Source organism: Dromiciops gliroides, chromosome X (assembly GCF_019393635.1).
Source record: "Dromiciops gliroides isolate mDroGli1 chromosome X, mDroGli1.pri, whole genome shotgun sequence".
NCBI classification, from domain to species: domain Eukaryota; kingdom Metazoa; phylum Chordata; class Mammalia; order Microbiotheria; family Microbiotheriidae; genus Dromiciops; species Dromiciops gliroides.
This window is the reverse complement of record NC_057867.1, coordinates 62,401,065-62,428,215: the sequence shown is the minus strand read 5'-3', so window position 1 is coordinate 62,428,215 and position 27,151 is coordinate 62,401,065. Positions and strand designations below refer to the sequence as shown.

Here is a 27,151-nt window from a genome sequence, read left to right as displayed (position 1 = left end):
AAGAATATAGTGGCAGTTACTTATTATTCAGTCATTTTTCAGTCATGTCTGACTCTTCATGACCCCATCTGGGGTTTTCTTGGCAAAGATACTAGAGTGTTTTTTTTACAGAGGAGGAAACTGAGGCAAACAGGTTGAAATGACTTACTTAGGGTCACATAACTAGGGTCTGAGGCCAGATTTGAACTCAGGAAGATATGTCTTTCTGACTCCACGGCCAGCTCTCTATCCACTGCTGCAGCACTGCTGCCTGGTATGCACTTAATAAATGCTTACTGCTAGACAGTAAGCATTTAAGACATGCTTGTTGACTGACTAATCTGATCATCTCTAGCCTCCTTTCTGGTTCTAAAATTCGAGGAGTCTATTTCACTCTCTGCTTCCCCCCTTCAAAATGAAAAGAATTCACAGTAGGATAAATGAAAGTATTTATTCCATGACACAATTGGGAAATCAGCTGAGGGAACTTGTCACTCTGAGAGGTGGTATAGGTCGACAACCTGAATAGGTGTAAGAAGGGTTCAAATGAATATATATATATATATATTGGTGAGGCAATTGGGGTTAAGTGACTTGCCTAGGGTCACACAGCTAGTAAGTGTGTAAAGTGTCTGAGGCCGGATTTGAACTCGGATCCTCCTGAATCCAGGGCCGGTGCTCTATCCACTGCACCACCTAGCTGCCCCCAAATGAATATATATTGCTCAATGGCATGAAATGAAGAAAGCTGAAAGGATTCTTGCTTTCTTTTGTTTTACCAATTCTGTTTCTGAATTCTTGAATTTGAGATCATACTCTCTTGTCTGTCATATCTTGGTTGTGACTTTCAGAAACACAATCAGAGTCTGGGTGGCCACAGACTGAGAGTGACTTCCAATGTTCCTAAATGACACTTGAGGTTAGAGGAGCCTGTAGTGTTATCACTGGCTCTCACTCCATCCTCTAAACATTTCAGGCTTTGCTAAATCGACATCGACAAGACCTGCTTATTGGCACTGAACTTTTAAATTTGCTGCAGTTACAAATTAACCTCCCTCCACCTCCCCCACTCATTCACTGAGAACACCAGGGCTCCAAGTTTCAATGGCTTTGGCATTTCATTGACATGGACACTCCTTCCATGGGTACAGAGAGCAAACCATCCATGCCTTTTCATCTTGCGCAACTCTTGTCTATGTTCTTTTGTAAATTCTCCATAATGGATCTAACCAGCATGCTAGAGGGCTTCCTCTGGCTCTTTGAATATTTCATGGAGACCAGCCCAGCATTCTAGCTGCCCATCTGTTATTCCTCTCTCTCACTCCACGACATGACTGACCCACCTCCTTTTACAGTGTGTGTGTGTGTGTGTGTGTATAAAATGTATGTATATATTGTATATATAACATTATATATACCTATACATATCTATAAATATAAATAATCACAGTTGCCACTTCCTGAAGTCATCATCATTGGTAAAGTGCTACAAATTACTTACATAGGGGTGCATGTGGAAGAATATCCATATATGTATGTACATGTTCATATGAAAATGCTAGTTGGAATGGAGTAGAGGATGGGGGGGGACAGACCTTACAAGGAAAAACTACTGGCCCCTTTTCTACAACCAATAGTCTTAGAGTTTCCTGGAGGTACTGAGAGAGTACTTGGCTCGGGACCCACTGCTAATATGTGTCAGAGGGGGAATTTGAACTCAAGCCTTCCTGACTCTGAAGTCAGTTCTGTAGCTGCTAGACCATTTCCCATTCTTCTGTTGTCCATCCTTGCAATCTGAAAACAGATTTTTCCCCCTTTTAAAAATCTTTTTAGTCAGTTTATTTTTTTAAATGGAAATATGTACATTATTATGAAAGGCCTAATTTTGCACCCCTCCTTTCCCCCTTTCCCCCAACTTAAATAAATTTTATTATTGGTCTTCAAGAAACCCAAAGAAGCTAAGAGGAGTTTTCAGAAAATGGTTGGATTTTAGTTGATGTTTTACCAAGTTCATTAAAACTTGCTCATCAAAAAAAAAAAATGAAATAAAAACTCTCCACCAATAGGTGTTTAATAAAATCTCGCATAGCTTTAGACCTTTAAGGTTTACTAAGCTCCTTCCTCATAACAGTTAATAGTGAAGTATTATTATCCACATCTCACCCATGGGGAAACTGAGACCTGGGGAGCTAAGACAGCATCAGAGCTGCAAGGCAAACTTGGGTTCTATGACCATGTTGCTTCTGGCTTTTTCTCAAGGTCTCTGCTTAGATTATCCCATTAGCTCTCTGACTTTCCCACTGTGAGTAAGGCTGGCTTTTCTATTCACATTTTCACCTTTAGCATAAGGGATGATGACAACTCCAAAAGTGTGTACACATACAATGTGAAATGACTTCAGATTTCAGCACTTCACCTTATTCTTTTTGGACAAAAAGGTTGAGGTTTAAAAGGTTAGCATTTGACTTCCAGACCCATTTTAAATTCTCACTTGAAAAAGTGCGATGGCTTTGAAGTACAGGATCACTGATGTCTGTCTGATAGCCAAAAAAAAGAAAAAAATGCTAAATGAAAAAATAAGATATCAGATTCTTAGTCAAACTAGTCTTTTCAAAGACTGAATTTCCCAAGTCCCACAGTCTGCAGAGCTACATTTCCTGACAATTCAGGAGAGCTAACATATTTTTTTCAGCCCTGAAGCACTTGCCTCTGAGTTTCCAAAGCATCAAATGATCCAATGGGATATTTGTAAAGTGCTTAGCACAGTGCCAGGCACATAGTAAACACTAGAGAAATACTAGTTGTCATCATCATTATTAATTGAGTAATCCCTCCCCCATCCCTACCAAATCACCTAATGTAAAACAGTGAGGAGGATGAAAAAAATTAGTGTAAATATAAATATAAAAAAGCAGTCACTGGGGAAGATGTTTTCACATCTGTAAGGCAAGCTATGTAGAGGTCAAAACCCAGGCTCAGCCTTAGTGCTTTTTTCCAAGGCAGATCCCTCACTAGCATCCTTTATTCTGGGAGAAAGGCACTTAATTAGCTGAAGGGCTTGCTGCTCTGCCTTCAAAAGCACACTCCTCTTCCATTCCCTCAAAGGTCTCAGCTCTGACATTACGCTATTATCACCATTAGCCTTTGAAATCAAATCTGCTTTTTTTCTCTAGGGAATTAGAAGGTAAATTTTTTAAAAACTCCATTTTTTCTTACTCCCATTAAAAATAAACACACACAAAGACACAGAGAAACACAGAGAGGCAGAGAGAGCATTCCCAGGGTCTCCTCAAACTGGTCTGATGCCTCGATGGGGGGCTAACTTTGCTAGTTTTCAAATCCAGCACTTTTGAGAACAGAAAAGCCTGTGTGGGGTCTGCACAGATTGACTTCTTCCAGTCAAGAATGAACTAAGAAAAGGGGATTCTCTTCATATTAAGTAAGCTATTTTTATCATTTTTCTCTTCAGTGGGAGGTCATGGTGTGAGGGTTAGAAAAGTCAATTTGTAATGTTAATTAAGATGACATTAATTCAAGCTGATAGTCTGCTAAGCAAGTGAAGCCCAAACCAAGACAATGGGAACAAAAAGAAACGTGGGTTTCCCTTATAATTCCCTTCAGGGAGAAAATAAATCTCATGAGTTTTAGGAGACTCCAAAAGACCCATTTGGCTCTCCCAACTTAGGCTGGGTCTAAGGAATGCCCCAACCATCATTTGAAAATTAAACATTATGTAATCAACTAATCAATCAATCAATCAATCAATCAATCAATTAGTTAACTAAACCTCAGTCAACCAACCAGTGACTTGGTCTACATGAATGTGACTGGATTTTATTTTATTTATTTATTTTTTTTTGCGGGGCAATGAGGGTTAAGTGACTCGCCCAGGGTCACACAGCTAGTAAGTGTCAAGTGTCTGAGGCCATATTTGAACTCAGGTCCTCCTGAATCCAGGGCCGGGGCTTTATCCACTGTGCCACCTAGCTGCCTAGATTTTATTTTTTATATTTATTGAACTGACTGGCAATTTGACAGATGGCCTTAGGAAAACTTTCCCCTCTGACTTAAAAGGAGCCCTTTCACAGAGTCAGGAAAGGATCTCAGATCCGACTGAAGTTAGAAAAAGTCTACAGCTGCCTTCTAGTCCAATCTTTTAATTTTACAAACAGAGAAACTGAGGCCCAGAGAGGGGAAATGACTTTTCTAAGGTTTTCTTTCCTTGTTACCTATTAGCAATCTCCTCTTCAGCCGTCAGCCAATCTGGATTAATCAATGGACGTTTATCAAACAATTACACTTTGGGGCAGAAGGGCAGCTCCTCCTACACTCGAAGAGTTTATAATTTAGGTAGGGAAGACAATGCGGGCATATACAGGTATATTAAAAAATAGACACCAGGTTAATTTTGGTGAGGAAGACAGCGGCAGCTAAAAGGACAGTGCCTACCTTCATTATCTTTCACATTTGAAACACAGACCCCTTCTTGAACTTTCACCTCCTCCCCCTTCAGAATTCCCACCATGGGTGCAGAAGCAAAACCAGCTGGGCCAAATTTGTGACTGCTTGTGCCCAACTTCCTTTTCAGTTGAAAGAAGCAGTGAGGGACAGGATTTCTCCTTCCTATGCTTATTTTTCCTGACCATGAGCACTGCCAATCGTGTTAGGTGTCAGCGGGGGTGCACCCAGCCAGGAGAATGGTGTTTACTGGAAGCTTTGAAATAACAGGTGGCCCGGAGGAATTTTTACTGTATCCCGCCAAACTATTTCCAATGCTTAGGGAATCCAAAAAAAGAGTTCCAGGTTTTAAATTATTGCTTGGCCTTCCCTGCTTCCTCTCAAATAAAAAATACAGTGTACAGGTAAATCATCATTAGCTATAATCCCCTTTTGACATCTGTCTTCACAATGTACATTCCTGGAGGTGATATTAACACTAAGACCCTTGACCATATCCCACAATACAGACTGTGCTCTCATGAATGGCTGCCAATGCTCCCTTTATAAGAAAGAGTTTGGGGGAAGGTGAAGACCAGAGGGTCTTCAGAATTACCAGCTATCTGGTCAACACAAGATTTGGGTGACTGACTAACTGAAAGGGATACAATGAATTAGTTCTCGAAGATAGAAAGTTGTATCACCCCCACGTCACCATTCTAAGAGGATTTTACTTGGCTTCTCCTAGTCTTCACACCACTTAAAATACCAAAATGCTCCACCCTTGGGTGCATTACAAAGCAACTAGACCCCTACCCATATTCTTCTTCTGGTCTTTAAAGGTCAGATTTCATCCTTTAGGGTTCTTTTTGCAACTGGCCACTACCCATATTTCTTCTTTATAACAAACCCCACCTTTCTCTCACTCTGGAGGAGAAAGGAATGGAGGTATTCCACAACATACTTAAATCCACATTTTTATGAATGCAGGCATATACACACACACACACACACACACACACATTCTTTAGGATAGCATTCATTTCCTTTTGGGCCTCTGTGTTTTTTTCTTTGAGCAAATGTAGCTCTTAATCACTGGTTACCATGTGCAAAATCCAAGGTGGGGTTTCTTTTTTTTTTTTCAAGGTGGTGTTTCTTAATCCTGCTTTTGCAACACCCTGGGGTGTCTCCAGTCCTCCAGGGAGCTGAGGTGGTAGAGAAAGGGGTGTCATAAAAGCCTCAAAACAAATCGAATTTCAGTTCGATTTTTTTTCAGCTTGATTTAAAAAAAATGAATATATGACTTCAGCACCCAGGGGGGCCAGAGGGTGGGTTTCATAAGAGTCAGACAAACAAGGATGATCTGACAACTCCTCACAGGTTGGAAAGCACTAATCTAGAGCTCCTATTTTTCTTTCCCCCTTAAGCACAGGCGTGAATGGCTTTGACTTATTTTTTGGAGTGACTTCATTTAAATCAGTCACCTGATGAGAAAGTGAAATTCCCTTAAGACCCGATGTCCTCATTCTATAGAGAAAGATGGACTACTGTACACAGCTGGAATTTTCATTTCTGTTGAACTGTTCCTTCCTAGGGATTTGCTTTCTATTTTCCATTCAGAATTTGCTCTTAGAAATGATGGTACAGATTTTAAACAAATGTTCAACTTTTCAAGAGCTCCTGCCACTCACAGGTAGCTTAAGGAGTTGTAATAGCCTGAGAGGGAAGGCCCTTTAGTGTGTAATGACTGTTCTGTAAGTTTGGGCTTGTAAAATCAATGAAACACTGAGATTTATCTGACTGACAATGAGAAACATGCAACATCTATAATCATGCCTCAATTACACTTATCTTAACCATTTCTCCCAATTTGCCTCAAATATGCTCTCGCTGGTGCTAGTTTGTTCTCTCTCTCTCTCTCTCTCTCTCTCTCTCTCTCTCTCTCCCTCCCTCCCTCCCTCCCTCTCTCTCTCTCCATATATCTATGTCTCTATGTATCTCTTTCTCTCTCTCTCTCTCTCTCTCTCTCTCTCTCTCTCTCTCTCTCTCTCTCTCTCTCCCTCCCTCCCTCCCTCCCACTCCCTTCCTCTCTGTGTGTCTCTCTCTATGTCTTTCTGTCTCTGTTTCTGTGTTTCCTCCTCTCTCTGTCTCCCTTCTCCCCCTACCCCCTTCCCCCCCCCTCCCTTTGGAAAAGCTGCCATGACCAAGTATTGAAGCCTCAGAAATTACATGGGGAAATGGCCTAATGTAGAAGTCTGGTCAGTTAACAGGAAGTGTTGACATGCCGTGGCAGGAATCTTTCTTCGTACTTTTTTTTTTTGGTGAGGCAACTGGGGTTAAGTGACTTGCCTAGGGTCACACAGCTAGTAAGTGTTAAGTGTCTGAGGCCAGATTTGAAATCAGGACCTCCTGACTCCAGGGCTGGTGCTCTATCCACTGTACCATCTAACTGCCCCGGTACTTTTTGACTAGAAGGATAATATTCTCAGTAGAGAGGTAGTAATGGAGGGAAAAGGAGGTAATAAGTCAGTCAGTCGACAAGCATTTATTAAGGAGATAAATAAGGGAATATGGGAAGAGCCTCAAGGGCCTGCAGTAGGGGAGACTAGTGGCACAGAAAAAGCACCAAAGAAATGCTCCTTGGGTTGGGTTCTGAATTGGCCACCTCATACAACTCTATACAACACACAATAGAGACAGCAATTATCTGCTCCCCCACGCTGTCCTCCCCATGTAAAAAAGAGCAATGAGGTCTAATCGGGATGTGGTGGCTTACCTTGATCTGAGATGGAGGTGGGCAAGTCATACCCTTGGAGGGAGAGGGGAGGACCTAGTCCTTCTGTTATGAAGAGGACACTCCCAACCCATCCTCACAGAATCCTGTATTCACATGGAACCTCAGAGCTGGAAGAGACCTCAGAAGTCATTTATTCCAACCTCTAGCTAAGCAGGAATTCCTGACAAGTCATCATTCATCCTGGGCCTGAAGACCGTCAGTGAGTGAGAACCCACTGGCCCTGGATGCAGCCACCTCTACTTCAGGGCACCTCTCATGCACAGGCAGGCTTTCAAACTTAGCTAACTTTTGGAGAATTTGGTCACAGGATGATAAATCTGTTGACACAAAAAACCCATGATGACTAGCTGCTAGATTAAAGAGAGGCTAGGATTTGGGGGAGGGGGCGCACTGGATAAAGCACTGGCCCTGGATTCAGGAGGATCTGAGTTCAAATCTGCCCTCAGACACTTGACGCTTACTAGCTGTGTGACCTTGGGCAAGTCACTTAACCCTCGTTGCCCCACCAAAAATAAGAGAGGCCAGGATCTATCTGTTTTGGTGGAGAACAATACTCCTTGCTCTACTGAAGTAAATAAAGACACGGGGAGGAGGAGAGCATCCTAGTAAAGTGGGGAGGAGACTGGACTTGGAAGTAAGAGGACCTGGCCTAGAACTTTGGCTCTGCCACTGTGTGTGACCTTCCTGGGCCTCAGTTTTCTCTTCTACAAAATGAAGGCTTTGAACTAGCCCAGGGCTCTTAATCTAGAGTCGAGGGTGAACCTGAATTTTTTTGATAACTGCATTTCAATGTGATCCTCTTTATTGCATTTTATGCATTTAAATCGAATCACAGAAGGACACAGTAGTCCCCCTGCAGAAGAACACCTGCAACTGCTTCCATGCAAACAAGGCCTCCATGGATCACCCCCTCTAAGAGGCATCTGCAAAAGGAAGCAGGAACTGAGAGAGTCACAACATATAATGAAAGGCCCCACGGAGAAATTAAATCCAAGGGTAGACCTGACTCAACTGACCTTCCTTTCACAGGGCTTCACTTGACAGGTCCTCTCTTGAATAGATCTCTGGTTAGAGGTGACAATGAGTGGTCCACCAAAGTGACAAAGCAGTGAGAAAGAGCCAGGGGGAGTTTCTGGCAACATTTTCTTCTGGAGTCCCCTTGGCAAAGTTAGGAGGACCCAGAATTCCTGAAGGCTACATCAGGGAAGTCTAAGTTCTTGCCGGCCTACCGAGCCAGAGAGGCTTCTGAGACAGTGTTGGTAATCAATCATGTGCCTGTTGTCCTACAACTGGCCCAGCTAAGTGTACAGGGGCTCCCTCATCACCATCTGGTTGGACACTGAGCAATACTTTTTTTTTTGCAGGGCAATGTAAGTGACTTGCCCAGGGTCACACAGCTAGTAAGTGTCAAGTGTCTGAGGCTAGATTTGAACTCACATCCTCCTGACTCCAGGGCCAGTGCTTTATCCACTGTGTCACCTAGCTGTCCCTGAGTAATACATATGCAGGGCCCCCATGATCCGGAAAGATCACATATTAAAGGGCAAGAGGGCTTGCAATATGGGTTGGTGGAGGGAATACCCAGCCCTAACGAAAGCAGGGATCCTGTTAGGATCTTTGGGCCTCCTGAGTTTTTCTAAGCTGGACACATCCCTCTCCATCACACACTCTTATAATCTAGCCAAATTGACTTGCTGGCTCCACATATGACATTCTGTTTCCTGTCTCCATACCTCTGCACCAGCTAGTCCTCATGCATGGAATACATGCCCTCCTCACCTCTGACCCTTAACATTTCCAGCTTCCTTTAAAGCTCAGCTCAAGTCCCATCCCCTACAGGAGGCCTTTCCTAATTCCCCCCTACCCCTACCAACTACTAGGGTTTTGTTCCCCACCAGTATGAGGAAAAATGAACTTGTATTATTTACTTGGTGTATATTTCATATCTCCTAAAATGTTGTTTCCCCTTATAGAATGAAAGCTTCTTGAGGGTAGGGATGATTTCATTGTTGTTTCTGCATCCCTAGCACCTAGCATGGTTCTTGGCACATAGTAGGAGCTTCATAAAAGCTTGTTGAGGAATTGAACCCAATTTATAACTAAGCAACTTCTGGTTGAAGAGAACCCTAGGAGTAGCAGCAGTAGAGGCAAAGTTTAAATAAAGTAAATAATCATATCCTTTGCATAATAAGTAGGAGATAATTTTTTTTTCTTATGGTGCTATTAGGTTGTGCTGAATCAACGGTGTTCTTGCGCTTAGTTCCCTTGTGGCCAAAAGCACCTGCTAGCTAGAGATACAGTCAACGGCTGGGAGGAGACACCAAATTACACTCATTTGGGAAGTTGCCCGCCTTACATGAATGGGGCTCAAATCGGTAACCTTGACCTCATTAACACCATAAACTAGTCATACACATATAATTGGCTGCCACCAATAGACTTTCCCCCATATCGAGCCTGATCTTGGGGTCATGATGCCTAGATGTGCCCTCCATAATTAGGCCACAATAGAATCCAACATTTTCCCAACTCAGCAGCAAATCAACAAAAGCCAACCCAAGATGCTCTCACCTGTCTAGGCTGAGAAGGCAAAGAGGCAGGTGACATATGTCGCTGGGTCCTCTGCGGTTGCTGCATCATCTGCTGTAGCAAAAACTGGGTATTGTTGGGCTGCTGGGCCTGCACCTGCTGAGCCTGTGGAGGCTGCTGCAGGTAGTGGAGCAGGGATGGCTGCCCTGAGCTTGCAGCCATGGATGCCACCTTCGGGGGGCCCGCCTCAGAAGTGAAGTGGGACAGGGGCTTGGTGTTTCCAAAGGAAAACGGCTCCTGACTTCCAGGGCCCTCACTCACGAGCCCAGATTGCAAGCTACCAGAAGCTTGCTGCAGGATCACATTGAGATTTTTCGATGGATTGTTGGTTATGGTCTTATAGAGTGGGTTCTGTGGCTGCGGCGGCTGTGGTGGCTGCGGCTGTGGCTGCGGCGGTGGTGGAGGTGGTGGCTGCTGCTGCAGGCCTGCAGGGTTACTGACATTTGAGATCAGAGCACCCTGTGGACTGAAGGACTGCTGATGCAGAGCCGGGCTGGAGAGCTTGTCTGGTCGATATGGTGAGGATGGGTTGGTGGTGGCCATGCTCGAAACCAGGCTGCTCGAAGGACTCTTGATACTGGTCGTAGGGATGGCAGTGGAGGTTAGGTTGGAAAGCATGACATTGGGAGGACTGAACTGCTGCTGTTGCTGAGCGAGAATGGGACTAGACAGCATCTCGGAACCAAAAGGCCCAGAGGTCCCCGCAGTAGAGTTGCCACTCACAGACAAATTGGAAAGCAAGGCAGTGGGAGAGGTCTGGAGGTTGCTCCCTGGCAAACTGGTGGATGATATGCCAGACACCATGATGTTCTGAGGGCTGTACGGTTGTTGGTGTGGTGATGACCCTGGTGGGTATGGTGGAGAAGCCATGGTGGACCAGCTGGATGCCGGCATTTGCTGTTTTGTCGAAGATACTTGCTTGCTGGCTGCCAGGGCCTTCAGTTGGTGGGCATGATGCCAGTGAGGACCAGACAAGGTGGGTAAGGAGCCAGTTAGCATATTCCGGGGCTGGCACTTTGTCTGGGCTGTCGAAGAAACGGGGGAGGTGGTAGGTTTGTTGGGAGGACGAACTGGATAGCTTGCTCCCGCAGAGGAGGGTCGCATCTGAGGTGACCCGCTTGTCACTGTCTGACTGCAGCTAGGAGAAAACTCCTTGCTTGTGACATGGTTCTCCAAGTGAGGTGTCTGAGGAGAAGGTTTAGGAGTGCTCCTCAAGGCTGGCGGTGTATGAACTATGCCAAGGGGCTCTTCTGCCTTGCTCCCCAAGAGATTTTCAAGGTCCAGATCATTAGGAGAAGGATCTGGCATTTTGGTTAGCTCTTCCAGGAGATCTTGAAGCTCCTGATCCACAGTCTGCAGACTGTTTCCTTTCTCTTCATAATGAACCATGCTGTCTGGTGCACCCATTGGCCCTTTCTGTCCAACTTCCGTATTCGATGGCATGGTGAAGGAAGAGCCAATGTCATTGTCATTCATCTGGTTATTTTCAAGTAAGACTGAATGGTCAGCCATACCAATGGATGAGGAGTTATGATCCAGAGGAAATGGCGACATCTGTATGTCAGAACATGAGCTACTCGGGTTGGTACTTTGTCCCATAGAGAGAGTAACATCATCAAGGCAAGGTCTCTTAATGTCATGAGGGTAAAGGTCATCAAATGAACTGCTGTCGGGAAAGTTATCTCCTTCCAGTTTCCTCTTAATGGATCCCTGCGACTGAAAGAAAAAGATAATAAGTATTTGGCACATCAGAACAGCAAAGGAAATTAGTGAAACAGAGCTCTCCCAACAGAAGCCAGCTGCCAAAATGAGACCTTAAAGGTAAAACAGACCTATTCCGATGAAAACAAGCAGATGCCAAAGCTGGCTAATATTTTCTCAACTAATTTCTTTGTCTCTTCTTCTTTGAAACAGTTTTATTACATTTCAAATCAGGCATTGAGTTCCTTATACATTAAGCATGCCAAATAGTTATGCAAAAGGTCTTCTTTGCCCAATTAATAGGAGAGTGCAATGAAATGAGGCAGAAATCATCAATTGGATGATTTGTTGCCAAAGCCAGACATTTAAGAGCGAAGTAGGAAAAATCTAAGATATTTTTTGATTCCTCAGAGCCAGTATGTCTGAAATGATCTTCCAAGCTACACATTTTCCAATTTTTTTTTTAAAGTGACATATCAATACGGACATTAAGCTTTCAAACCGTCTCCTTCAAAGATGCTTCCTTGATCACACTCCATCTCCTACCTCAGCTCAGTGCTTTTGCTCAGACTGGCCTCCATGCCTGGCATGTACTTCCTACTCACCTCATCCTCTTAAAATTCTTGGCTTCCTTTAAGAAGCGGCTCAGGCCTCATCTCCTCCTTTTTATCATCTATCATCTCAGGGAACATCTCCTTTTCCTGAGCTCCCCTTCTCACCCCCAACTCTTCCAACTGCTAGCATGTTTCCCCTCCTCAAATTCTCCTGTATTTCCTTATCCCTATACAGTAATTCTGACACCTACCCCCCCCCCAACCCCCAACACACCATTAGAATGTAAAGCCCTTGACAGCAAGGGTTAATCAGCTTTTCTTTGTATCGCCAATGCCTGACATATAGTAGGTACTCAACACATGCTTGTCATTGAAGTGAATCTTTGGCAAATACCAAATGACGGGTAAAATCTTTAATCTGGGGGGTGCCTAGATGAATATGCTATAAAAGCCCTTGGATTTTAAAAGAAAATGAAGACATTAGTAACTCAGTCCATCTGAATGAGAGAATTATTAATCCAGACCTCTTGAAAAATGCTCCCTGGAAACAATGGTTCTTTCACTGGCTTCTTTCCTCATGACAGGCCAGACCTTTTTAAATACAATTTTCTGTGGCTATCATTTTAATGACCACACCCTGTATATCAATGGGATTCACACTACAGCCATAGGGACAATGAGGGGAGGGGAGGGGGGGTCTACTACCTGGGTCTTAATTAATCAAGAGATGAAAGGAAGGGAGAGAATTTGAAATGGATCTGAATACCCAGGGGTTAGGAGGGCTTGGAATAGATATGTTTCCTCTTTAACATATCTTTAGATAACTTTGGCAGTCTTACAAGGAAATGTGAGGTTGACCCAATGATCCCCAATGCTTAGACATTCTTCTTTTCTGACTAGCTTATATTTAAAGCTGAGCTCGCAGCATGGATACGGTACACTTGCAAACAATAGAGAAGGCAGGCAGCAGTCCTCCTTGTGTGTCTAATTTGGGCTTGGAGTTCTAAATGATCACCTGTCCACTTAATAAATGTTTATTGACTGACTGACTGACTTAAACATGGAGAGTTCCCAGGCGTAGTAGTTCACAAGCAGCTGTGTCTAGATCTCAGGTCAGGAAGTTCTAGCCTCCTTATTTCCAGCTCTTCTCACAGCTTCAAGGAGAAGTATGTTTCTCCATTTTAAACACACACACACACACACACACACACACACACACACACACTCACACCCCTAGGAGAGGCAGCATTTGGTTTCATTCCAGAAACGGCTCCTTAGGGTTTTCCCTAAACCTGCAACACCTCTAAAGGATAGTAAGCTTTCACAGAAGAGATTGCCAATCCAGGACAAAGGGGTCTGAAACATCTCCAAGTTCTCTGTGGGAAGTACTGCCAACTAGCAGGAGGAGAGAGGGTGGCTGATCTGTGCAGAGTTCTAGAATAAAGAGCTTTCACTGAAGGCAGAGAAGACCAGGCCAGTCTCACAAGCAAATGCTTCTGGAGCCTCAGAACCATGAAGATAGACGCTGCTAAGTTGGGGAAGGGGCAATGGAATGGGAGCAAGAAGCAGGCCTATGGGGTGCAAATGACTACTATCTATAGTTCTCTCTCACTCTCCACCCCAGGGCATGGAACCTGCTCTGGAACAAGAGAATCCAACCTAGAACCCAGGAAGAACTGCCCCAGGCCTTTCTAACAGTGAGAGGACCCTCAAATAAACAAACAGGTGGCTCATGACTTTGATGGAGGAAGCTAAAGTGACAGTCTGCAGCAGCAACTCCTCATTTGCTCCCTTTAATACAAATTCTGGGTGCCATTTGGGTCCCCAGTTGACAAGGAAGAGGAGCCCTTGTAGCCTTCAGCAAGAGTGTCTTAGGGCTGGTGTTTCCATTCCTAGCAGCCTGGAGGAAATTCAGCAGGTACACTCTCTGACATGAGATCCTTCTCAACTGTGGGTTCCAAACACTGAGGCTTGGAATACTCCAGATATTGGGGCAAAAAAAGGATGATTCATTTCTTTTGAGGGCGTTCTAGCCAAGGATCTAGGGTAACCTGACTGTCCCTGGGGGCTTCAACAGAGGCCCTAGAGCGGCTGAAGTTCCAGGATATAGTGTGGTGCTTAGCCTTTCTCAGGCTTGCTTTTGAAGGCTCCTTTGACTGTACTTACAAATCCGTGAGAGGCGAATGTGTTATTTCCGATTTTATGGCGAAGGTTTGCAAATGCCAGTCATAAAACATGGAGCCTACAGAGCAGTACAGTTCGAATGCCAACCAGCTTTAAACAAGACTTAGTAAAGGAGGATCCTGGAGAAAGCCAAGAAAGAGAGAAGGGGGAAAAGAAAAAGAAAAGAAAACCCAACTCTCTTAGTTCCAGACTTTCAAGCTAAGCAGTGGATAAGCCAGTAGACCAATTATCCAGATACATTTTTTTCTCCCTAATTTAAAAAAAATGGTTTGCTTCAGTGTTTCCTTCTCTGCTGTCACATGATCTGTGACTCATTTATAATCCATGATGTTCTTGTGCTGTCTTTTCCAGAGGTTGGTCAGGTTCTTTTCTCCAGTCTTCCCAGCCCCATTTGAAGGTCCTCAAAGGCCAAAGCAGGTACCTTGACATGGCCCTTGAGTGGTTCTGACAAGAATGGGGCTGAGAATTTCACAAAGACACTTGCCATTTTAGGCCATGTGTTTGTAACTGCTGCAAACTCCTCACTGTTCTGCTTTGACTTCCAAAATCAGCACTATGGGATTCTGGGTCAACTAAACTCCATCTGTTGTTTTTGGCAGGTCCTTAATCAACCATTCCTGGGTACTTCTAGGCCAGGGGTTCTTGGGGGCCTGTGGATAGATTTCAGGGGGGGGCAATGAATTTGGATGGGAAAAAAGACATCTTTATTTTCACTAACCTCTAGCTGGAATTTAGTATTTCCTTCAATGATTTAAAAAACAGAAAACAAAAACTTCATCCTGAGAAGTGGTCCACAGGCCATGGGTAGACATTACAGATGGATAGATTTGGGTTTAATGTAAAGGAAAAACTTCCTAGCAATTAGAGCTGTCTCCAGGTGGCATAGGAACAAAGATGATTCAGTGGTAAGAACCCTGAATTTGGGTCAGAGGACCTGGATTCAAATCCTACAATCTAGACATATCACCCTACTTCTTGTTCCTCATACCTGACACCACATTTCCCACCTCCGTGATGGAATGCGTTCCCCTCTGTATCTCAGCACAAACACCACCCATATTTGTATTTGGAATCCACCTATATGTACACATACTGTTTTCCCCATTAGAATGTGAGCTAAGAGCTTTTTCTTTGTAACCCCAGCACTCAGTGTAGTGCCTGCACATAGTAAGTACTTAACAGATGTTTGATGATTGTCCAACTCCCTCACATTACAGAGATGGAAACTAAGGTCCAGAGAGGAGTGGTGACCTACCAAAGGTTACATGGTAAAGTAAATGGCAGAGCCAGAATTCAAACCCAGTTTCCTGACTCCCAGTCTAGTACTCTAACACATACTGCTTTTTTTTGGGGGGGGGAACAGAAGGGGGACAATTATGTCAACTAGTATTATTTGGAAATGAATGACTTCCTATCAACATCAATTGACTACGCACTGTAGAAGTACAAATTCATTCGCAAAAGCAAGAGCAGAGTAGACAAAGCTACCAATGTGATCTCATATGACTTGATAAACAATCATTAAAATTCATTGCGGAGCATGTGATAGTTCTCCCTCCCCTCAAATTATTAGGGAACAAAGACAGGCCTTTTGATCTGGGCCAAGTTCAGCTTTGAACTCAACATTATTTCTATCCCACTTTGAAAATATGACAATATGGGAACTCGTTTGCTGTTTTAGTCATAGAATGAAAGAAAAGGCAAAGATTTCTTGGAGGTGGTCTGGATCACTAATGCACAGGCCCAGTTCACAATGCTGGCAAAGAAGGGAAAAATTCCCAATTGTTTACATTGTTCTTTCCAAAGAAATCTACCAGACATAAATTATGAACATTTCATTTTTAACTTCCTAAGCTTTGAGGTATACTGAAAAAAAAAATCTCTCCCAAAACCCTTGCAAAAGCTGTCTGTGTTTTCTTCTGGGTGAGGAATAGGATGACAGAGGCAATAATAATTAAAGAAACACTCTGCTCTATACAACAGATGCACTTTACTTCAGGCACTGAGAAGCAGGACAAGACCTATCCAAATTGTGAAGTGCTTTGTCCCAGGCTTCCGGTTCCTGTTCTTTATGTTCTACCCCCTCCCCACCCCCAGTTTCAGCTATATCTTTCAGGAATTTTTGTATTTTAATTAAAAAAAAACCACAAAGCTTATGATGGAAAGTCAGAATCAGCCTAATAGGTAGAGAGGTGGTTTTTTGTTGTGATTTTGTGCGGTTTTTTTTTGGATCAGGGAAGAGGAGCCTTCTTTAGGGCTCCACACCCCATACGCAACCCTACTTAGAGGGATGGCTCAAAGGCCCCACTGGGAATGAATTCCCAGTGCCAGTACTATATTTACTTGGCATTACACAGAGCCAATCACAGCTCCTCTCCTGGTGGATTTCAGAGGCCTCCACTAGAGGGTAGAACTCCTAGGGCATCATGGTCCTAAGTGGAAAGAACACACTCCAAATCTAGTGCTCTTTAGAATCCACTTACATGGACTTCTCTGGGCCTCATTTCTTCCTCAGATGAGACCACATGAACCCATGTCTTTATGTTACTTTGGACCCTTCACTGAAAACCCCTACAAAGAGACAGTACCTCCAACACAGTTCACAGAACCTTGTGGTAGTGCCTTACGTAAAACAAAGAATCTTTTTGTTGTGTGGAGAAACCATTGCCGATTTTATCTAGTTGACAAGTTTATATTTTAGTATATTGGATTTTCTTAAGCACGATTTCCCCCTTAAGAAATAGCTCATGTAGTAAAAGAGAACCTCAATTCAGATCTCTATCGCTGTAACCTCTTTTGCGAGTGGCCAGCACAGCATGCTTAGGGGCTCAGGCTCACTAACATGGCCTGGCTTGCTTGCTAGGCAAATTTAACCTCCTTCACAATGGCCAATAACAGTGAAGTCAGCACTTCATTTTGGGGCTATTGAAAATCATTCTCTGCACTTCCTTCCCTTCTTTGCAGGGGGTGTGTATGGGGGGGGGAGGATGACTATGGCTATGGAACACTGCATATACTTGTCCTGCTTGATTGATGTGTGGATTAGTTTTGCTGAACTGCTTTTTTCCTCTTTCTTTTTTATTCTTTGTTATAAGGGATGGCTTTCTGAGTGGGAGAGGGGGAGGGATGTACTGATAAAGGAAGGAGATAGAAAAGCAGAAGATGTCAATGAAATTAATTTCAAAAAGAAAAATGATTCTCCCTTCCCACTTCCGCAATTTACCAAGTATGTAAACACCTGATATTCATCAGCTAGTATATCTTCTTCCAAATTCTTTGGAAGCAAGAGTTTTCTTAGAAAATAGTCCAAATCAAGAGGAGGGGGATGGGGAGAAATGATAAAGGGCCATGATCAGGGCCATGTTGTAGGGATTTTGTACTCAACCTGGGCAACATGACATTACAGGGAGAGGGAGACCCTTCCCTTTCCCTGTTTCCATCAATGGCACTGACTGACTGAGCTGTCAGTCATCCTCAGGCTAGCTGGTAATTATTTACAGAGGGTAAGAATCTGAGGGGCAGTCCTCTTCTTTCTTCTTCTCCCCTTTGGTGGATCATCCCTCCCCGCAAAGGATTCTCAGGCAGCAGTCTGGGGACACTAAGTGCGGGCTGCTGATGACAACAGAAGCACAGTGGATGGGACCTCAAAGGCCATTTAGTACGAACTGTACCTCTCTCTAGATTCCCCCCACGTTGCCCCTAGTTCTCTACTCTGGGGCCAAACAGAACGAGCCTAATCCCTCTTCCACATGACAGCCTTTCAAGTATTTGGAGATAGTTATCAACCTGCTAGATGTCCTTTGGATGTACTCCAGTTTATCAATAGCCTTCCTAGAATGTGGCTCCCAGAACTGAACGGAATGCACCAGCTGTGATCTGAGCAGAACAGAGGACAGCAGGACCATCCCCTCTTGAGTTCTGGACACTCTGCCTCTCTTCATGCAAGCCAGATCACTTTAGGGTGGGGTTTTTTTTTGGGGGGGCTACCCTGTCATGTGGCTTGAATAACAGCAGGACCTCCCAGATCCTGCAGCTTAGGGTCCCCTTGAGGGGGTGGGCAGGGAGATCCTAGGGATTCTATTCGAATTGATGTTGATTTTATTATTATTATTAAAGATTGAAGAAATGGGTTTCAAGAAAACATCTATATTGTAGTTAGCGGCACATTTGGATGAGAACCGTGGTCTGTGTAAGCATAGAAACACATACATGATTATAAACATGATTTACACAGTGGAGTTCAGCACCGCAAAGAAAAACCCCTCTATGCCACAGAAGCAGGATGTCCCTACATTTCAAGAAATGAGAGTTGAGAATGGCAGAGAATCCTAGATGCTGACTGACTCGTAAGAAGGGCCATGACTCACCGACTAACCTATGCAACGGGGTCCTAGGAAAGGAAGATTCTAACCCTGCTAGGAAGGCCCTATGAGTGCCAATGAGTCAACAATCCTACAGCATAGCTCATCAAGTGGTCGATTTGGACTCCCCCTCCTAAAGATCATCCTCTCGGTTATTCCTTAGGAAATTCAGCTGTGCTAAAATAGTCTCACTGACCTGCGCCCACTGACGCTGCCGCCAATAATTCGGATCCCAATCTGACCGTGTGTGTGTGTGTGTGTGTGTGTGTGTGTGTGTGTATCCCACACAACTCTTGCCCATTTCTTCCCTTAAGTCTGTGATGTACTGAATGGGAGTGGGGGTGGGGTGGGGATGGAGGTGGGGGTAGTTTCCTGGCTGTATTTATTGTCATTGCAAAGGTACTGGTGGAGCAGAAGGGCCATCCACAGGTTATCCTTCAATCTTGCCATGTGACTAGTCTTCCCCTCCCCTGTCCCAGTACATTATTTCCCTTATGACATCTCTCACTCTGATTCTTCTTGAAAGTTTCTCATTGGTTATATGGTGCAGCCTGCTTCCACCCACCATGTACCTTTATGTTGCCATCTGTGTAACACTCAATTCCAAATCTTCAGAGACTGTAGTATTCTATGACTGGTGCCATACAATGCTGGTAGGATCAAGATAGGCACTCGTTTCCTGGAGAAGCCTGGGAGAGCTTTGTAATATCCCTAAGACAATTCAACCTGCTTTCCTCCTCCTGTTTAATTCTGAGCCCGAGTTGCAGGCCAATCTGTCTGTCCAAGCTTTCTCTCTCTCTCTCTTTCCTTCCTTCCTCCCTCCCTTCCTCCCTCTCTCTCTCTCTCTTTTTCTCTTTCTCTCCCCCACCTTTCTTCCTGCCATGATTATAGCAGGTGTGGCCCAGACAGCGTCACTATTCTATACAGAGATATCTCTATCTATGTAGTTGCTTTGAGACTCCAATGAGATAATATATGTAAACCTTCAAGGAGCAATAAAAACGTCAACTAATTATTATTACCTCCCTCTCTGGGTTGTTGTGGGTAAAGTGCTTTGTGAACCTTGAGGCACTATGATGGCATGAGCTCCTCTTCTTACTGCAAAAAGGAAGAGGAGGGAAGCAAGGAGCAAGGGTTTAACTAAACTGACCCAAGGTTTACTGCTGCTCTTGATTGCCTCGTTTTTAAAAATACCACACACTGTCAACCCAAAGTGGTCAGCATTTGCCAGAGGCGAAGTGTTTGCTGCACTCAGCCATCCATACTTGAGTGTTTGTGGCTTAGACAAGCTTCGAGGAGAGCTATCTGCACATCAGCCCCAAGGGTTTCAAGCAGCACCGTCAAAAGCAGTCACGAAAGGAGCAAACCCCAATCTGGCAACTTTCCATTCCAAGCGACAGATTTCCAGAAATGCTTTGAACCTTTCTGTAGCCACACCAGTTGGGAGGATTGACCCAGCCAAGAGTGGCCCGGGACTCCCAGATCCAGCCTGTTTAATGATAACATCCTTTCTGACTTTCTAAGAAGAACCACAGAAGGAGACCATTCTAGAGGTGGGAGGGACAAGAAAATGCATCTAGCCCACCTGCTTCATTTTACAGAGGAGGAACTTGTGGCCCTCAGAGGAGAAGTCATTTGCTTGAGGTTACACAGGAAGTTAGGGGCAGCTGGGTGGCCCTAAAAGTGCACTGGCCATGGAGGACCTGAGTTCAAATCTGGCCTCAGACTAGCTGTGTGACCTTGGGCAAGTTACTTCATCCCGATCACCTCATTTCCCTCATCTGTAAAATGAGGTAGAGAAGGAAATGGCAAAACCACTCCAGTGTCTTTGCCAAGAAAATTCCAAATGGGGTCACAAAGTCAGACACAACTGAAACAACCGAACACCACCACCACCACCACAAGGAGTTAGTAGTAAAGCGAGAACTGAAACACAGGTCTCCAATTCATAGCCCAGTGCTCATTTCCACTACACCCTTCTATCTTTTGCCATCTCTGCTGTAGGTACTGAAGGGTGGTTTGGGCTGGGCACATAAGACCTTAACTCTGAGCTCAGGGACCATGAATTTCCGACTTAAGGAGTTCTAGGAACTTTAGGAGCCCAGGGCTTCCCCCCATCTGTCCCTTGGAAGAGAACAGCTAGCAACCCTGCCTGCCACTGTCAGCGGCCTGGCCAGACCAAGCTCCTGGAGCTTTCCTCCATCTGTTCCTTGCCACTGAAGAACAATTTGAATAGAAGTGGAGTGTCTAGAACGTGGAAGGTCATGGTTCCACTGTACTTTGTTCTGGTCAGCCCACATCTGGAGTGTTTGTATACAAGCCTGGGTCTCAGCTTTTAGGCTACAGAGTGCCCAGAGGAAGACGAGCAGCAAATGGAGAGGGCCCTATGGGATCTACTTGAAGAGCCTGGGAAGAGGAGACTTAAGGAGGGTGTGGCATCAGCCTTGGAGCATCTGAAGGGCTGTCTTGTGGAAGAGGAGGTCAGATGGGTTCTGTTTGTCTCCAGAGGGCAAAAGTAGGCAGAAGTTCGAGGGAGTCTGATTTCAGCTAATATTTCGAGCACTCCTAAATTGGAACTGGATGCCGTACAGTGGCTGTAGGACCACTCCACACAGACAAGGTGTAGACTGACTTCGTTCTGAGGCCCCTTCCTGCTTCCTGTCTGGTTCTCTAGACCTCAATAGGGATGATGTCTATGATAGCATTTACATAGTGCTTTAAGCTTTGCAAAGTACTTTATCGACTCATTTGATCCTCACCACAACCCTGGCTGGTAGGGGCTATTATTATTATTCTCATTTTACAGATGAATAAACAGAGGCTAAGAGACGGAAAGTGACTTGTTCAGAGTCATACAGCCCGTGAGTATCCAAAGCCAGATTTGAATTTGGGTCTTCCTGACTCCAGGTCCAGAGCTCTAGCCACCATATCACCTAGATGAAGACCACTCATGATTCTATCCCAGGGAAGGCACTAGGTGTTAGGCAGAATACTGTATTTTTTGTGCTCTACCATATTGGATCAGTGCCCTGGGCCTGTCCAGGCTCAGAGAGAGAAAGAAGACTCGTTATACCAAAAAAACAAGATGTGTCTTCCCTGGGATAGGGTCAGGAGACCTCTGTAATTCACAGAAAGCTGACACTGTACTGAGGGGATGAGTTATCTTCAGTCAATGTCTGGTTCTCTACAAAGCATCAGAAGAAAGGGTTTGACGAGGAGCCTCTCCATCTGACCTGTGCCTGAGTGATTTCGACTGGGCAGGGAGAGCGAGTATTGGGGAGAAGGCAGTTCATTCTCTTGGTCAGAGTTTCACAGACCTGAGAGATCTGTGAAAGAAAGAAAAGCTACTCCTAATTCTTCCCAAGATGACGGACAATATCACCAAGACCATAAAGAAGCACTGGTTTAATTTGCTGGTGGCCTTCAGGATTTCCAAAGTCCCTTCTACATCTTACTTGGCTATGGCCCTAAAGCTTCTTCCCCTCACTTTGCAAAATGGGGGGCACACATATCCCCAGTAAACAAAACAAAGACAAGCCACTCCACCCACAAACTAGCAGGATTGTAATACCTGATCTCTAAGGCCCAGTCTATCTCACAGTCTATGATCTAAGTGCCTATAATCCATTCTCCGGACTTCACTTCCTTCTTCCTCCATAAAATAAAGGGTCAGGGGCGAAGGTAGCAGGTTAGACAGTTTCTAAGATTCCTTCCAACTCAAAGAACCATAAGTCTAAGAGATTCCCTTACTCCTTTAGGATTACAAGAGGGAGAAATAGATTCCATTGTTCTCTTTAACGTCTGTCTTCTCATCTTTAACATGGTGATAATAACATACATACCTACCTCACAGGGCTTTTCTGACAATCCTGTGTAGAGTACCTCTTAATCCTTAAGGCACTATAGATGTATTAATATATTAATATATGTATATGTATTTATATATATTAATATGTATATATATAAATGCTAGCTACAAGAATTATTATTCTCCTACAAGAACATACCCCCTGGGTTTGACGATCTAACCTGATCCTCAGATAAGATGTTTGACTCTCGCAAACCTCACTAGCTCCTAAATATAGCAGAATTGATGATGATGGAGGTTATTACTGAGACCTAAATCTTGTGCCCCACCCCACAACACAGAGCGAGCACACACACAGAGCAAATCCATATCATTATTCCAAGGTATGATTATTGCCCAGTTAAATTTCAGGGTGAGCTAGTCCTGTCCCCTGGAGAGGACTTACTGCCTTAGCTGAAGAAAGGAAGGCAAGTGGAAATCGTCACCAAATGCTATCTCTATCCCCCAGTGCTATATGGAATGAAACATTAGCCTCTAACACTGAGGTACTAGAGGACATTCCCAACAATGAAGCAGCTAATTCTCAGCTCCCAAACTCTGGTGCAGTACGAGAAGTAGTGATACACTTTTCGAGTTGGTTATTTGAGAGCTGCCGTAATTCAAAACCTGCCAATCAATCAATTTTTGTCTACCCATATGTCAATCAAAGGGGCCTAGAGTTGGTACAAAAAAAAAAAAACAACCTCAAACCTGCTCTCGATTAACTGTTTCAACAGGCCTGAGCGTTGCAACATACTGTTCCATTCTAGGTTTGTGTCAGCAAACTACAGAGAGGCTATTAAATTAAAGAAGTGAGTTTAGGTATGTGAAATAAAGAGTCGAATCCGAGTTAGACACTTTCAGTCAGAAAGTCCCACTGACCCTCCCTTTCACCTCTCCTGACAGCACAGACTGCTTAACCATCTGAAAATAGTGGAAAAGAGCAGACAGTTGAGGGGCACAAAACCTTCCTCATGTAATGCCCCCCTCCCCACACCTTTCCCTACCCCCCCAATCAAGAGACTAGATGAATGAAGACCTATGGGTGGGACCCAGCATGAGGATACCACCTGCTCTCTTTCGCAACCCCTAACCATCTGCTGGGAGGAATAAACAAAACAATAAGCAGGGCAGGTGAGTGAGGAAGTAGGAGAAGGAGATTTTGCTAACAGGGGCCAAAAGACAGAAGAAATTGGCCTGAGGAGGTGGGTGGGCAATTTAACAGAGAGACATTCTAGCTCTAGAATAAAAGCCAGGCTTTCCTTTAATCCAGCCGGGTGATGGAAAGAAAAGGCTCTGCATTCAACAGTTAATTTGAGGGAAGCTGCAGCAGTTCCCAAAGGCTGGCCCCTTTGAGAGTAAGTCCCCTCCTATAGGGTCATAGATTTAAACCTAAAAGGGACCTCAGTTCATCTAGTCCAGGTGTGTCAATGGCTCAGATGTCTGTTGGCCACACTCCTGAGTGCAGCTGTAACCAGATTAAAATGTAATTGGGAAATAGTTCACAAAATCAATAAAAATGCAATTAAACACAGGGGATGTTAATATGTGGTTTTTCTAAGTCAATAGGCACCTGCAGGCATCCTTATGGTTTAATAACCCTTCTAGTCCAAACCCCACAGGAAACTGAGACCCTGTGGCAGTGGATTGACTTACCCAGCCTCATAAGCATAGTAAGTGTCAAAGGAAGGATTTGAACCCAACTCTTCCAAACCTAGGACTCTTTACTTTGTACCTGGTCTAGTGACCTTTCTTACTTTTCTTTTTGACATCCTTAAAATGGACACAATAAAACTTGTAGTCCTAGTTCACAGGGCTGGTGAGACTCAGATGACATTAACATTAGACAAAATAAGATGAACCAAAGAGCCCTAACCTAGATTGTGACTTCCATGAGGGCAGGGACTCTCTTTTGCCTCATTTTGTATCCTAAGCACTTTGCACACTGCCTGGCAACATAGTAGGTACTTAATAAAAGCTTATTGACTCACTTACTGACTCTTCCTTCAGATTTCTCCTCCCATAACTTCATGTGGAGAAAACCTTCCGTGGTATAAGCCTTAAGCTCTACCACTGGAAATGGGCACCCCCCTGAAGGGAGTACAAATCCATAGCCTTTCAGGAAGGAAAGTGGGAGACAATTTGTTTGGGCATTGGTTAGGGTCTGGTGGCCTAATGCCTCTTCCTCATCAGAATGCCACTTCTGAATGGGATGAACTTTGGCCAGGTCCAGGGAGGCCCTCAAGGGCACATACTGACTTCTCCACAGCTCACCCTCTCTGTCAATCAGGGTTTTGGAACCAAGGGACATGTTTTCCAGCAGGGTTTGGATTTCACAACTGCATCTGGATTTAGGAGGGAGGGAGGGGGAGCAAGGGGGGAGAGAGAGAGAGAGAGAGAGAGAGAGAGAGAGAGAGAGAGAGTGTGTAGGATGCTATTTACTACTATCCCCTCCCCCTCCATCTCTTCCTACCAGCTGGAACTTTGTTCTACAGATGTATGCCTCCATTAGTCATCAGAAAACTTCTAGCAATCACATTTTCCACCTAGAATATAAAGTGCGTTGATTTGGCTGCGGTTCCTGAAATGTACTTCCTAATAAGAATAAAAGCCAAGCTTTCCCATCATGGTCTCAGGCCCACCTGACCTGGATTGTGTGGAATTGGGATAGTTCAGGAAAATCATATGACTTCAGTCGAGCAAATCCTGAATGACGGTGAGATCTGCTATGTCACAGCTCAAGTTTAATGAAGTAATCTGACTTAGCAGAAAGAACAATGGATTTGGGAGTCACAGATACCAGAATGGCAGTGCTGGAAGGGTAACTCAGAGGTCATCCAGTTCAACCTATGAATCCCCTCTACATCATCCTACTACCTCCAGTGACAGGGAATTCACTACTTCCTTGCAAAAAAACCCATCTTATTTTTGGCCTGATTTAATTGTTAGAGAATCACTCCAGAGGTTGAGCCAAAATCTCTATCTCTGCAGCTTTCCCCCACTGCCCCAAGGTGTGCTCTCTAGGGCCAAGGAGAACAAGGCTAAGCCTTAGGCTCATGACAACTGAGCATTTGAATATTGAAATACGGCTGTACCATTAGCCACCCCCATCCCTAACTCTTCATTTCTTTAAGTGAAGTATTTCCAGTTCCTTTAAGTCCACCCTCACATGGCTCAGTTTTGAGTCTCTTCATCGAACTGCTGCTCCCTTTCCTCTGGACAAACTACCTCTTAACAATGGCGTCTAACCTCTTAAAACCTCAGTCAGATAACTGTCTGCAATGTCTGTAAAATGGAGAGAATGCCTACCTCATCAGATGAAATGAGATCATGAACGGTAAGCACTATACAGGGAGAAGAAAGGGATTATTAGGATGAGTTATTATTTAACCAAATTCCAAAAGAAATGGAAGGTCTGTGGCCTTTTAGTTGAGTGAGAGAATCAAGTATGGTCTGTGAGTAACTGACTTCAGGTTCCTCCATTCCCGCTTAGAACTCAGCTTTCCAATTGCCTCACTTTCCCTGCCTTTTATCTCCTCAGTATCATTTTATGATAATAATAGCTTACATTTATGGAAGAGCTTGTTGGTTTTTATAGTCCATTAATTTCAATACCCCATGGAACCTTTTCTACAGCCAATCAGGAGACACCATCACTTCTCTCTTGGGCAATAGAGAGGTAGGGAGATAGTAATTTGCAGACATCCTTTCTTTGGAGGCTAATTTCTTTTCTCCTAGTCACTACTATGTTTCCAGGGGAGGCCCAGTAACAAACCTACCACAGCGCTTTAGGCCACAGGACCAGGTGAGACTGTGCTAGGATCAAGTCCTGCTGGTATTTCTGGTAACTAAACCCTTTTGGAGGCGAGCCAAGTTGGACCCATATCAGACTGAATTCCCAGGCTACAGCCAGCTGTGTGATAGCAAAGCTCCAGCATATGGCTGTTGTCAGAACAAGCAACACTTAGAATATACTCACTGAGCCCCAGCCTTTTAATAAAGTATGAGCCTCGTGCTTCATAAAGACAATGGGGCTTGTAATTAGTAGAGAAGACTCCAAGCTTCCTTGATTTGTTTTTAATCTACCTGTCTTTCTCCCAACTCCTCTCTCACCTTGTTAACTGGAATGTCCCGGGGGTGACACAGGAGGAGCCACAGATTGACAGGTTAGGAAGGAATGGCTGAGCTCACCTAGGCCAGGGCTCCTTAAACTTTTTTCCACTTGAGACCCCTTTTCACCAGAGAAATTTTTTATGAGATCCTGGATATATAAAATAGGCACAACCTTTTACTGTTGTCGGATTTTTAGCTCCCCGTCACCACCACATTCAGTTATGAGACTCCATAAGGTATCGCGACTCACAGTTTAAGAAACTAGGGGCTGTGCCACAGAGAATATCTTCCTTTCCACCTTTAGCAGGCAATGTGGGATAGGGATCATTGGTTCCAGGTCTTTTTCACCTACCCTGGGACACTCTGGGCTTGGAGTCAAGATCTAGGTTCAAATTCTTCCTGGTTAAATAACTTAACCTCTCTGTGCCTCAGTTCAGTATCTTCAATGAGTGGTCACAGCCTCTTCTCAAGGATCTCCAATGGGAGGAACCAACCATCTCCTCATGTAATCAATGACACTTTTGAAGAGAAGTGATTGTTAGGATATTTTCCCTTGCATTCTGTCTAATCTCTTCCTTCGAATTTTTAA

The 27,151-nt window shown here is 44.3% G+C and overlaps 1 protein-coding gene across 3 annotated transcripts in view; it reads right to left on the bottom strand.

Annotated features, from left to right (window-relative positions):
- MAMLD1 (mastermind like domain containing 1) overlaps positions 1–27,151 on the bottom strand; it is a 660,207-nt gene that overhangs the window by 36,380 nt on the left and 596,676 nt on the right. For all 3 annotated transcript variants that reach the window (XM_043974332.1, XM_043974331.1, XM_043974333.1), the window contains one exon: positions 9,785–11,518. In XM_043974332.1, coding sequence (XP_043830267.1) covers positions 9,785–11,518 — 1,734 coding nt within the window. The remainder of the gene's footprint in view (positions 1–9,784; positions 11,519–27,151) is intronic.